Source organism: Melozone crissalis, unplaced genomic scaffold (assembly GCF_028551555.1).
Source record: "Melozone crissalis strain CALT ecotype California unplaced genomic scaffold, PUWL_Pcris_2 ptg000019l_1, whole genome shotgun sequence".
Lineage (NCBI taxonomy): Eukaryota > Metazoa > Chordata > Aves > Passeriformes > Passerellidae > Melozone > Melozone crissalis.
Window position 1 is genome coordinate 15,466,675 of NW_026535797.1, and position 14,857 is coordinate 15,481,531.

The 14,857-nt window shown below is 36.1% G+C and overlaps 1 protein-coding gene across 1 annotated transcript in view; it reads right to left on the reverse strand.

Annotated features, from left to right (window-relative positions):
- Positions 1 to 1,759: 1,759 nt before the first annotated feature.
- DNTT (DNA nucleotidylexotransferase) overlaps positions 1,760 to 14,857 on the reverse strand; it is a 74,207-nt gene continuing 61,109 nt past the window's right edge. The window contains exon 11 of the mRNA XM_054276577.1: positions 1,760 to 1,846. Coding sequence (XP_054132552.1) covers positions 1,760 to 1,846 — 87 coding nt within the window. The remainder of the gene's footprint in view (positions 1,847 to 14,857) is intronic.

Consider the following 14,857-nt stretch of genomic DNA (forward strand, 5'->3'; position numbering starts at 1 on the left):
ATTTATGTGGAATTCAGAATTTTTGAAACTTTGTGTGTGTCTTCAAGTTTGCAGAAACAGCACAACTGGAATGGATAATTGTTATAAATGTTAGCCAAGTAGAAAGAATATTCAGACAAGGTACCATAGCTTTTTTTTTTCTTCGATTAGGACTGAAAAATGTCACTGCTACTTAAGTGTCAGCATCCTGATGCAAAACACAGAGAAGCTACTTCAAACATCAGCACTATAAAGCAGGAAGCAATGCAAGTTCTTCATAGTTAGAGCAGTTTAGGAAGTAGCATTGTATTTTCAGCTCAGTTAGCAAAACTGCAACTTAAATGGGGTGGTTTTATTGACACAGGCAAGAAGCAAATTCCTGCCATCAATACATGTTTCTACAACCCTGAGGTTTGGAATAGTTTACAACACAGTCCTCTAAAAGTCTATTACCCAGTTGAAAGTAATGAGTAACAAAATAAGCACACTTTTTAAAGTAACAGATACTGTTTGAATATGGAAAGCCTTTACTGTCAGTAATAACTGTTGTGCACAGCCCTGTCATTGCCATTCTTTCCTCATCATGTCAAGAGCTGAAGCCAGCCTCAACAGAGGGAAAAAAAATCCAGATTTTTAAGGAGAAAATTATTTGACCAATCCTGGTGCTCTTAACCACCTTTATTCCCAAATGACGAATGATCAGTAAATAGCTTCATTTCCTAAAGCACTGAATGCCCCTGTTTATTAAAGGATAAATGTATTAGGACTCCTTCATTGTCATTATGATCACAAGAGTTACATTTTCTGGAAACAAAATATCTTGTAGGGCTTTTATCAGAAAGCTTCTCACATCCTACATGAATTTCTGACTAAAGACAGGGAATACCACTCTAGAGCAGTCAACAGCCCAACAGCTCACACTGACTAGTAAATAAAGTTCCATCTATCTAAATTGAGCACAGATAATTAAAATCTTTTGTCTTGGAGCACTCACCAGCCTGACACTTTAAAACCATTTTTTTTCATGCAGGTTATGATTCAAATTCCTGATTGAGGACCATTACATCTCATAACCTGACTCCTCTTCAGTCCAAACCGGTACTATAAATTTATAGCATTTTTCTACACAACTGAAGATTGCTACTGAATGATTCCACTTTCCCTTTCAAAATCCCTTCCTGTAAAATGTTTTTTAACCCTCACTGAATTATCAACTTGTTTATAGTTTTTCTAGAATGGTTCCCTACCTGCAAAAATATTACAGCTGAAGCCTACAGTTGCTGAGACTGCAAAGCAGTTACTGCCTAGGTCATTAAGCCTTATACACAGAGCAATTTTATACATGGGTTCAGCAAAATACATAAGAAATTCAGTTAAAGACCAGCATACATTTCAGTAATGTTTTGACTCAGCTCAAATGTTTTGAATTATTTACATATTGTTGTAGTTGACTACTTTAAAAAACAAGTATTGTTCATACTAATGTTAAATTCCTACCATAAGCAAAAATCTCACCAGTTCCAAGTTTTCCCCCCAAAACAAGCTCTGTCTTATCACTCCCACATAGAAGCTTCAAAACTAGAAAGGACTGGAAAAGATTTTGAAAAATTTAAACTCTTCTAGGAACATTAGCAAGTGCAAGTGGCTTCTAATAATTATGTAAATTTTTTTGTTGTCGTAGAAATACTTATTTTATATATGTATATATAACTATACCAGACTGCAAGGTGGGCAGGAAGACCATTGCAGTCAACTGATGAATGTACACTGGAAAATAATTTTAAGCATTCCTTTCCCATGGTTCGACATAATCCAAGCCAAGATGTGCAAAGATTTCTTCCTCACTTCCAGCTTTGAGAAAGATCCTCTGTGAAAAAAAATTAAAAGGAAAGTCAATAAGGGTGTTAGAAAGAAATTTCAATTGATGTTTTTTGCTGTTGAAAAGGAGTTAATATCTGACAGTTCTACCCATTGTATCCTCTATAGAATACACTGTCTTCATCAGCGTGCCTACCCTGAAATGCAAAAGAAAGTTAAAAAAGAATTTTAATGCTGCTTGATGTTTTCACTTTTAATGACTAGCTTAAAACTTTGTTTTGATTTACTTTTTCAAGACCCTCAAATCCAACTTACATTTCCCTTTCATAAGGGTCAATAGCAGGACTTCCTTCATGAAATCATAAATGTTTTTAAATTAATACAGTAATGTTCTCTATAAGTGCATTCAAACTGATTTGATGGTGACACAAATTGTCCATAGCCAAGCATTAAGAGCATCAATTAAAAGCCAAGCTTTTTTATTCTTTACACACAGTCCTGAATATTTTACAGTACAAGGCAGTTTTGTTTTTTATACCTGCACTTGTGATAATACAGGAGATTATTTTTATACAGGAACACTCACAAGCTTGCATGCTGTATGATGGCTGATACAATAAAGTACATAGCCTTATGCATTCCTTTCTTCACTAAAGTACAGTAATAATTTTAAAAGCTGCTGAGATAGGTGAATATTAAATTAGTAAAAGCCTCACAATTTAGAGTTTGGAAGCAAGAAAGATATATCAATGTTTCAGCAATTCCTGAATCATTTGAAGCCTAAATCAGTGTTCAACTCTGAATAATCTAACTCAAGTGTTGGGAAAACTTCAGGGTTGAGTTTCTAGGCTTACTCACTACTGTGAAAGAGGAGTTGCTGTCTGGAGAACCCACTGATAAATTCCTTTGAGTAAGGAGAATCTCTGACTACCCCAATGTTTAGGAACCTGTGTGCCAGCAGCAGCACCTCTGCTCTGTCAGCTGCCGAGCAGTGCCTCCAGGAGGGCTGTGCTGTCCAGCACACCCATGGGAATGGCTCAGGAAGAGGAGCCCATGGTTACATCAGATAGAACCACGGCATGGTGGAACAACTTCTGGCATTCTGGTGCCACAACCAAGAGCTGATTAAAGTTGTCTCTGAAATAGCAAAGATTGCTTATAAAGCATAGAGAAAGAATATCCCTCTTTTTCCTAGGAAGTTCAAATGTCAGATTCTGGAATGAAAGGAACCTACAAATAACACTGAACAGCAGAAATACTGAACTTCTTCACACAGACAGAACAAGGAAAAGTGGTAGAAAATTTAAATTGAACAAGAGAACAGAAAAGGAAACAAGACATCAACAACTGCCCATTGAATAACAATACTGAGATTTTGTTCCTCAAGTGTCTCCTGGGAGGACAGGATTTTAGGGATTTTTTTGCTATTTTTTTTTCTTTTAGTATTATTAAGAAAAAGAGGGCAATCCATACACCTACATTAATGCGAAAAAAAAAAAAAGAACAAAAGTAAAACAAGAAAAAAAAATCTTACACTTGTAGACAGATGTTACAGACACTCTTTAATAGAAGCCCTTCATATCTCTGGGACCCCGAATTGCATTCCATTTCTTTTGTTCTGTCACTTTATGTTTTCCTGCAAGCTAAACTCATTTCATTTGCTTGACAGGGAAAATTTCTAATACAAAGTATTTGATGCTGAATACCATTCTCAGTAGCTACAAGCAATGTTTCTAAATGAATCTCTGGCTGATATCTGCCAACTGCTTTAGCAATGTAAGTGTTATTAATGTTAATCATAACCTATGATTTTCCTTCTATGTCAATCTATGCTTATACAGTGCTGCAAATTTGATTATTGCATTCACTACCATTCTTTCTTGCTTTTTTCTTTTTCCTCAAGACAAGTAATGAACTGCTTGCCTAGTTGTGATTTTATTTCATCTTCTTACTAATATTCTGGAGATTCAGAACATGCCCCACTAACATCAATCAAATTTACAAAAAACAATGCTCTGGAGCTTCTGGTACACTCTTCTCTTATCCCATTTAATCAATTCTGTCATTTCAATGCATGTAAATATTAAATTTGTGGTTGTAAACATGACCATTAACTACACCTAATGAGAGAATTGCTATCCAAATGTTTTCTTATATGAGTTGCTACCACTTATTTTTCATTTTGGCATTAATGATCAATAATACTTTTGATGAAAGAGAAGCAGAGAGTGAAGGCACAGAGCTAGCACAGCTTTATGATATCCTAACCATCATTGCCAAAGTTCACATCACTTGGTTTCATATCACATTTTAACACGATGAATCCAGCAATACAAAACCATTACTTAATAAAGCAGAATTCTAGTTTTAGTTATCTAAATCAGCAATAGCCAACAGCACAGCCTTCTTGAAAGACACAAATTTAATTGTATTCCAAGCAGACTGATACCCAACTGCTTATTACCAAATTGCTTGGCAATAACAGTGTGTTGCCAAGTATCAAAATAAATATTCTATTACACTTAAGTAATACTATGAATAAGTCTTAGCCTGTCACTAAAGCATTTCATTACTACTTAACCCATCTGAAGATGAACATAGAAAATTAGTTTGAAGCACCCAGAAATAGAAGTTAGTACCACATATTATCATTAATGAAATGGGATTTCATGGTTCTGAACCAACAGAATCTGCTGCAGAGTGAAGTACTCCAGGTTTGTACATGCATGTGAAATCCACTGTTCTGAAGATAAGACACATGGTGGAAATTTTATTAATTTATTTCTTTAAATCCTTATAATCCTTGGTATTAGCTGAAGAACAAGAATTAAGTATGAAGTTTCCTAATTGATTACTGGCATAACTCTGCTTTATAAACTATTGGAAAATTTGTTCACAGCCAAATTGCACTCTTAAAGATTGAGTAATTTCTTTCCATATCCCATTTTTCCTACTCTTTTCAGAGCCCTGACTTTTATATTCTTCACAGCTGTAATTCAGAAAGAATGCAGTCATACTCTAACAGATTTCATTATTCTTTTGAAAATTATTACGTTGTGTACAAGGCACATTATTTTGCAAAAGATCCAGAAGGACCATGAACACTGAGGTCTGTATGGACTCCTTCTGCTGTACTAGTACATGAAATAAACTGGGGAGGGGAGGAAGGGCACAGAGATTATTGCCAACAGTACTTTGTTAGTAAATAACAAAACACTCTTTGATAAAACTTTGCTTCTAGACAAGCACCTGGAATGTCATTAACATACACATTTATTCTAACCTTTACTTTGTGTCCAGGATTATGTTGCATGCTTTAAAATGGCAAAATCTTACACAAGATGTCTAGGGATTTTAAATTTAATTTTTGTCTTCTATCACTGATTTTCATATTGTTTAACATGCGGCACACATTCACATCAGTTTAATTACCTTAATATTTCCTTTTCTTTTTAAAATTATTAAAGTGAAGATATAATGACAATATGATCATACCTAACTTTGTAGTTCTACCAGTACATTGAATGATAAATCCCAAGCAGTCTAAACCCCCATCACTTTACATCTCAAATTATCACAGTGGCCGTAAGCAAGACTATGATAAATGAACAACAGAAAAGAAGAGGACAGACTGTCATTTGCAAACTTGGAACTTAATTGTTCATTGTGCTTGGACAGAGTCCATTCTAAAAATAAGATTTATGGGTAAAGTCAGTTGTAGATGAAGGTTGATAGCAATAGCACTTGCTTAATCAGACATGGTCAAAGATACCACAATGCACCTTAAATTTCTTACACGTGCATTTGTCACTTTAGTGACATCTTCACAAGTCCTCATTTATGTCAAGTCAATTGAAGAGTTTTAATTAAAGTTAATTGGGACAAATTAAAAGACGATGCTGCTTACTTTCCTTGCAGCAGCTTCTTTAGATATGGAAGGCCATGGCATTCAGTGAAGCAGTGCACCATAATATCAGACCCATAATTGATAGAATATACCTCAATGGCATATCAGACTAAAAGTACAAAGCTATTAAGTTGGTCACACTCACTTTTTCTCTGATCCCATTTGCTCAAACAGCATTTGCATTCTTGAAAAAATAATTTTAAAAAGGGGCTTACAGAAAGAATTGTGAAGGCAGAAGCTTAGGTAATGCATCATATCTGCCACAGGACTGCCAGTGGGAATGTTCTGGGTGTTTGCCTGACCCAAGTGTTACCCCACCTGTTCTCTGCCCCTGGGCCAGTTCTCCAGTTCAGGTATTGATGCACCACCAGGGCACATAGGTCGCACCAGCACTGCAGAAACTTTAGGAAGAAGCTGTGTTTACTAAGTCAGCCTTTTATAAGGCATACCTGACAGTATGGGTATACATTTCATTATTTTGTGACTTTTGGATTATTTTGACCTAAACTCCTGCATACCAAGCCGAAAATATTCAGCTTGTGAGACAGTCTGAGCACTGCATCAAGGAAGTCTGTACAATCACATATCCACAAAACAATGCACTGAAGTATTATTGTTCCAACATTTCCTGCAGTTCTTAGATTGACTGCAGCTATCATCTGTCCTCAGTGGTCCTATTTCATCGAGTTCAGTGCAAGGTTCTGACAACAAACATTAAATTTATTCTCATCTGTGAAAACGTTGAAATAACCATATACTGAAATAAAACCAACAAGTTAGAAGAGGTGCAAACAACCCACACTTTTATGGGAGGATTTCTGTGAATGCCATAGGAACCATTGTTAAAATATTTTTAAACACGTAGATTTTTTCTTGATATATGAATATTAAATGTAATACATGACAATAGCCCCAAGCAGCTTTTTTTAATCCACAAAATACTGAGAAGAAAAAAAATAAAAAGACATTTGGAAGCTTGAAGTAGTCACATTTTCATTTACTGTATGATCAGAATTGCAAGAAAATTTTGGGGTTTGCGCTACATTATTCTTTACAAAGAGAAATGAGGCCTGCCTGAAAGGTAAGAAAAGAAAGAAAGAAAGAAATAACAAAGAGACCAGAAAGCAATAAATACGTTGTTCCATCAACTGGTCAAATTTTGCAAAGGTAAATTGTGTAGGCACCCATCTAGTGCTTTCTTACCTATATAAATGCATTTACTTGCTATTTTTGAGAGTTAAAGGTGCCTGTGACTGAAAGTACACAAATCCAGTGAGAAGAAAAGGAAGGTCTCAGTGCAAATTAAAGACATCCCAAAGGCTTTTCCATTTTACTACAGTGAGCTGCCTGAATTTTTGTTGAACTTTAGCAAACAAGCCTTAAGAAATCATACAAGTTCAATGCTGTTTCCCACTGGGAAGCCTGAGCTGCCTCACGAGCCTGAATTGCTCCATTTGCTCACAACAAAAAGTAAACTTGAAAACACAGAGGTCATAAAAAAGTCATACCCTAGCAAGGGAAGCATAATTTTAAAACAGAAACTTGAGTTCCAAAGCCAACCATTGAATGTGTTGAAGGCAGATGTCTAAGAATCCTTGGATGTGACAAGTACAACGACCACTGTCAAAGCAACTGAGTCAGGAAAACCCAAGAGAAGACAAGACAGACAGGCAGAGCATATGTTAGTTTTAGCTTCACACTTACATCTTCCCCCAGAAAGGTCAATCAGAAGAGAGGTAATCATATTATACAGACTGATTGATGAAAAATTATCCAAATTCACTCCATGGCACAACTAATTGGACATTCTATTTATTGACAATTAAGTTATTGCGAGTCCCAGAATAAACACTTTGAGTTTGTATATATCCTTTATCCCCATCAAATTTAATTAGGCTTATCCTGGAATCATAAATATGTAGATGCTACTAACATTTTCTAAAAATAAGTAAAAAAACAACAAAAAAAAAAATACAGGAGAGGACAGAATGGAGGGTGTCAGTAACAGAGTAGAAAAAGGCTAAAGCCTAACCTGGATGGATGAGTTACTGAATGAGTGACTTGAATGACCTCCTCAAGGGCCTCCCCATGCTAACAGTTCTCACCATACTGAACATGCTGATGAGCTTCTGCAGTTCACAACTTCCACATGGAGAATGAGTCCAATACACATAATAAGAATAAGACAGGGGATAAAACTGAAGAAAGTAGTGAAGAAAAAATTTCAGTGGAATTTGAGTTCAGACACTTCTGAATTCAGGTAGATGCAAATTCAGACTAAAATATCTAATATAATGATTCACAACACTACTCAAGCCAAAATTTACGGAGCCACACAAATTTACTCCAACCACCAGTCAGTGAAAAAGCAAACAAGGGCACCTAGAACAGAGCAATACTTTAGATAAACTTATTAGGGCCTTAGTTAAGACTTAGTTAGGGCCTTGCAGCTGGTTGAATAAAAAGCTTAACCTGGTTTTGCTTCATCTGAATGGATAAGTGGGTTAGTGTGTTTCTGAGAGGAAGGTGCAGGAAAATGCCTGGAAAGTGACTCAGCAAAAGGAGCAGCTGCAAGAAAGGGAGAAAAAGGATGTTGCAAACTTCAAGTGTTTCAGTTATTGTCTATTCAATAGTTGTTTCCTTGCAAAATGATATTCCCACCTTCCTCATTATCAAAAAGCAATCCCTTTCTGAAGTGATTTTTTGCAGACTGAATTTGTTGGTTAACTGGTGCAGATAGGAGCTCTAAAAAGTAAAAGCCACAAGGTCTGAGGAAATCTATCAGAAAATGCATAATAACTCTTCATAACAATAGCTAGGAACTGATTCCAAGGAAAATAAGCATTTTGCTGACTTAATTATCATGTGGTTTTGAGTATATTTGAGCTTACTAACCTAAACACAAGCATAATTACTTGGTTTATATTGATTTATTCTACAACTTATAATAATACAAATAATGTGAGTGAAAGCTATCCACTCCCAAGCATATTTCTTTAAAATCTTCCCTAAATACCTAGCTCCATGCTATTTTCTACCCTTACCATGTGGAACTTGAATCACTGAGCATCACCTTAAGCTGGAGAGTGGGCTGTGTTTTATATGGTATATGTCAAAAAGGAATACATAAGGCAACAGAGAGAGATTTTTACTAAAATTACTAAGAGGAGCCCATCAACACTTCAGAATTATTGACATCAGAATTTAGTGATATCAGTGTTAAGCCACAGGGACTATGATTCCATTTCTTTTTAACAGATGAAGAGGTATCTCTTTGATCTCTCCATAAGCAGTTGCAGCCCATGCACCAGGATTTCCAGCTGTCATTCAGGTCTGTCATGCTGTACCAGGCAGCCTTACCTTCAGCATCACAGCCCACTCCATTCCTCTCTGCTGACCTGCCATGAGCAAGGTGAAAGCAGGCTCTGCAAACACTGAGCAGGAAGCCAGAATTTTCTCTTCCTTCTCTATGCTACTGTTAACTTTACAAGAATGAATGTGGTACATCTTTGGTGGAAAACATAAATCTGCTCTGAGCCTCAGCATAACAAATAGCTTTGCAATTTTACACCACTTACAGACCCAGAATTTTGTAAAGTAACTGCAGAGGAAGGTTTATGGAAGACCCATAAATTCCTGCAGTGCACTGACTGACAGGAAGTTGAGTGCCTTCAATAGACAGTGAAAGTATGGGAATACAACATAACACTGGTCTGTAAAATAGTGGCTACTTCTCTAAAATCTTCAACTGATCATCAGGTAGACAAAGTGCTAACAAGAGTCACTGTGTTCAGTAATCTTCACAGCAAGAAAAATTATTTTATGGAGAGGGTGGGGAGGAAACAGAGGAAGAAAAAAAGGCTAAGTAAAGCAATTTCCATACAAAAATGCATACAATCCTGTCATTATGTAAGAGTTTTCAAATAATTGTACTCAATGATTGTCTTGCATAGTATGAACACTGCTAGAAAGTACCATGGAAAAATGAAACTTCTTCATGGTCCTGATATTCTGCTGAGAGGGACAGCAGCTCATTCCACCAGTACTCTGTCGGACAACATTCTCAACATGAAACATTGCTTGATGAAAAAAACATTACAGATCAAGCCCCAAGGAACTGTGCAGTAATTACCCATCAGAATTTGCATTCATTATGGTCAGCACACATTGTTCAAACTTTGTGGATAGTTACAACATCTGACAATTTGTCCTCTCGTACTTTCCTAAACAACATGACTAGCACCTTTCAAGTGTCTTTCCTTCTGTGCTTTTCCCAATCTTTTTCATTTGGTTTTTTTAAAGAGGTTTGTTTTTAAGACTGGCTATTGGTGATTTTTGCTTTACTTGTAATTAGACATTTTACTATTTAAGCTGTTTGTGAATGCAACTACCAACAGCACAAACAAATTTATAATTATAGAACATAAATTATGAAGTATTAATCATGCTAGAAATGTGAAGTATGTCTACAAATTCAATAATAATATCCCACAACATTTGTAGACACAGTGCATTTTTCATTTGACAGTGTCATAACAGTTTTCAGTAGCAATAACCTGAAGTTTCTCTGACAATATATTATCTCCATATGTAATTTTAAGGTTTAACTGGTATTTTCTGCATTAATATTCACATCAGCATGCCTGCCTTAAAATAAAATCTAATCTGTTCCTAAGCCAGCTACAAACAAGATGATAAATAAATCAGAGGGGAGAAGAATTACTTTTTGAAATGACAGTATAACAAAGCATGATTGAAAAAGCAGTATTGCAAGCATTACCCATTGACTTGATACCCTCAGGCAAAATCATATGTAATGGTACTGATGCAAAATAATGCAGTGGAATTTATTCCAATAATTTTGGGCATGAATAATTTTTGAATGTAATAGAAGTCATAATCATAAATTCTCATTTCATCTTACCACTGGACTTGTCCTGTGCTTTTAATCAGAAATACCAGACTGGAATGTTTCTCTTAAACTCATCTCTAGCTCTTGTTAGAGGTTTATTAATATTAAATTCTGAACAGTAACAAGTAAATTAATCAAGCAAAATAGAATAATAGGGCTAATATTAGAATATTCTAGGCACTTACCCGGCTGTATCATAGCACAGTGTAATAAAATATCTTCACGTTTTCTATATGCAATCTACTTACTCCAAGTAATTTTGATGAAGTAGAAAGAAAAAGGCCAGTGCTGATGTACTGACAGTTTGAAAAATACAATATTAAAAAACATTATCTGTTGACTTAACAGAACTTGCTAAAATTTCATTTGTAAACAAGACCATATTGTACATAAAATGGAACTACTGTCTGTTTAAAATCACAGATCTGTGGTTACTTTGTTGCAAAACACTACATTGTTATGCATTCCAATCTCCCATTACAATTTTAAAAATTAAAGACATTTCACAATATATTGCCATCCAGACTAAAATGTTTTTAGTTTGGGGCAGATAAAGTGAAAGAAAACTTGGAACTTCCTGTCTGACAGCACAGGCAAAAATTTTAACAAGTAGCACACAGTTTTATACAAAAACAGATCAAAAATTTATTGTCCTTGCAGTTCTCTGACAATCTCTGTACTACCTCAGAGTCCTTAAAAATATTCTCAGGGATTAGTTCCTTTTTCACTTTAGTTATACACACATTTCACTTTAAGTCTGCGCTATTTACAGCAGCTTTGTCAAATACTGTTGCGTTTTTTGTATTTTACCTTATAAAGCTTTGTAAGGCTGAATGAAATGAGAAAAAAGCAGAATCCTGGATTTAACAAAACTCAGTTGTGAGTAATTCATATGGGATTACTATAAACAAACCACTACAGAAGAACTTTATTGGGATTGCAAAATCAAAGACATGCAATTTAAGAAATCCCAGAATGTGGTGGATTGAATTCTGACCTTAATTCAATTTTCCTATGTTTATGCATAGAGACTTCATTTCTTCAAAGAAATGCTGCTTACTTGAAATCCTGTAAAATGCTTAGGCTTTGTTCACAAGGCAGGAAATGTACTGTGCTACAGGGCTAACAAATATTTGCTGACAGCACTGACACAATCTTGAGTTGCAGACCAATGTGGGATCAATCAGTCTTAGAAAACTGAGCTTTTATAATCTCTATCTGTTCTAGCTCCCTGTGTTTGCTACTCCCCTATGCTAAGTTGTTGATGCCTGTTCTCATATTTCTGATGTAGCTCTAGGCTGCTCTCACACCATATCCAGAGTTAAGTGAGACATGCATGGTTTACTCAGTTATTTGGGGCAGCAGAACATTTACCTACTTCTTGTTGCCAGCTTAGAGCATTAGCCTGATGAATTTAATTTATTTTTCAGTCCATCAAACTTCCACTTGCATCTCTTCCCTGTCATTCTATTTTTGTGTTCCTTTTCGGTTGTCTCTTCAACCAACCTAGATTCCTTTCCACAATGGAGCTGCTAATTAAACCTACCCTTTCCATTCCCCATTGCTTTTTCCAGCCACTCTGCATGTACTTCAAATTTGTACATCCACCATCCCTTCTGACTCCCACTTCCTATGCCAATTTCCTCTCTAGTCCTCAGTTGCTTCCTTTTCCAGCTTCCTCTCTACCTAGCTTCTTCTCAAATTAATTACTTTTTTCTTTTGACAGAAAATATGAGACTCAGTAACCTACCCCCATTCAATAACTTACCCCAGCATACTGATTGAATTGACACAATTGAAAATTATTGGTTCTCTACTGTCCTAGAAATTAAAATTAGTAAAAAGCTAATGGTCAAAATATTCAGGATCTGCACCTACTTATGCATTTTGAGAGATGTCTTTTCATTAGCAATACAGGTTTCACTGAACTGCTCAAAAAACACACCAAGCATAGGAAATTACAATTATGTACTTTTATCTTTGTGTTGGTATTGCAAAGAGATTAGGTTTAGCTAAATATATACATGAATTACATGCAAACTTTGTAAAAATGACCAATCATATGCTGTATGAGAAACATTTAAAATGCTAAGGAGAAGCACACTTAAGCACATAAGAAAATGCCTAATCATTTTTAACTTACCAAGAGGTAAGAAAAGTAGATTGTTTTAATTCTTAATTTTAAAAAATAGACCAGGTGGAAAAAAAAAAAAAACCAACAACAAAATACCCAAATCACATATGCAATTTCCACTTTCCTGAGTGAGAGTGAGAAGAATTGAAACATAAATGAAAGTATGTGCATCTCTTTACAATCACTCAGGGTTTAACTGTAGTAATCTTCAAATCACAGAATCTATTAGGTTGGAAAAGACCTCTGAGACCATCAAATCTAATCTATGACCCAACACCACCTTGCCAGCCAGACCATGGCACATCCAGCCTTTCCTTAAACACCTCCAGGCATGGTGATTCCATCACTTCCCTGTGCAGCTCATTCCAATGCCCAATCTCCCTTTCTGTGAAGAAATTCTTCCTGATATCCAATCTAAATCTCCTCTGATGCAGCTTGAGACTGTGTCCTCTTGTCCTGTCACTGTTGCCTGGGAGAAGAGGCCAACCCCCACAGAGCTACAACTTCCTTTCAGGTAGTTGTAGAGAGCACAGTGGAAATCAATATTATAAATTTTGGCTCTTTATGTTTACTGTAGCTTTAATCTAGTCATTGTTGCAGATGTCTAAAGCAAACTCTGCAGCTGCAGCATGTTTAATTCATCAAGATGTTCTCAAGGCTGATTATATCACCATTATAACTTTATAATTTTAGAGCAGCATCTGCCAAAATAAGACTGTAACTTCCAGTTTCACAGAATCATAAAAAATGCGTCTATAACTGTGCAAGTAAACTTCTGCAAGCAACTTTTTCAATGAAAGGTAGTATGGAGTAGATTTTCTCAGATGATACCAAATAACTGACTTAGAGACTGCAACTACTGAATACACAATTAAACACTGTGAAGATTACACAACTTCATGTAATAAAATGAGGTTTAAAAAATCATAGACAGCTTTTCCTAATGATAATTTTTTTTTCAGAAGTAATGTGTTGGGCAGGGAAAGGAAAAAATACCTGCTTGAAAAACAAAGCTGGCTTTTTATTAGGAGCCATATTTACAAAGTTCTGGCAGCGCAGGTAACCGCCCAACCACCTGCAATCAGTCTGGCTTCCTCAGAGCAGTTTCTGTCCTCTGAGCCACCACAGGAACACATGAAAATGACTTTTTGCACCAGCAGGGTCACTGCCAGGTAAGCCATGTTTCAAAATAAAAGTCACAACGCAGATGCAGACTCAGCCACAGAAAAACTGGAATATTATGAGGGAGGCCAGAGGCTCAAGGATGTTGCCAGGCGTGGCTGGAAGGGCTGCCTGCTGCAAACACAGAGGTTGGCTGTGAAGCAGCTACTTGGGCAAAACATGGGCAGTAGCAGAACCCCGACACCCCGAAGCCAGCTCACCAGAGCATTGCTACCATAAAATAGCCATTTACTGGGGCTGTGATCACACCTTTATTTGGCTTTACAGATACCTGCTAAGGCAGGCAGGACAAGCCCTGCCTGAAGAGTCAGTCAGGGTTTTTGTAGATAGGAATTCACTCTGCAGGCAAATGGTAAAGGACACTGCAATACTGATGGTGACTATTGAGGGCACGTGAGCTTCACAGTCAGAAAGAAATCCCAGGATAAATTTCCCCTTTCATGCTTACTATGGTTGCCCAAGAAAAAGTAAACTCTCTCTTAAAAAATCTGGGCTCACAGAATCTTACTATATTCAGCATAACTGCACAGCACTTAATGCCTTGAAAGGTTGGGTCCCATTACGAAGTCTTCAGAGCATCTTGTGAGTTTGTTATTCAGAACAGTTATATAAACCACCTCTCTTGTTATTCAACAACTAAATAACATTTCATGCCATTCAAATTCATGCAAGGTTTTTAAAATGCAAAATTGTCATCAATCATCAATCAGTCATCTGAATAGTGTCATATTTTTTCCAATATTTCTCTAATAGAAAACATTAAGGGACCTATTTCCCATCTTAAATTTACATGGGACATAAAATTAATAACTGCTTTCTGCCTCAATGACTCTTCAAAATAACACTGAGCTCATGATCCTTCTCTTACAAAAAAAATCAACCTACAATGTCAGCGCAAGAACATTCATATGCAAATAATTCAATT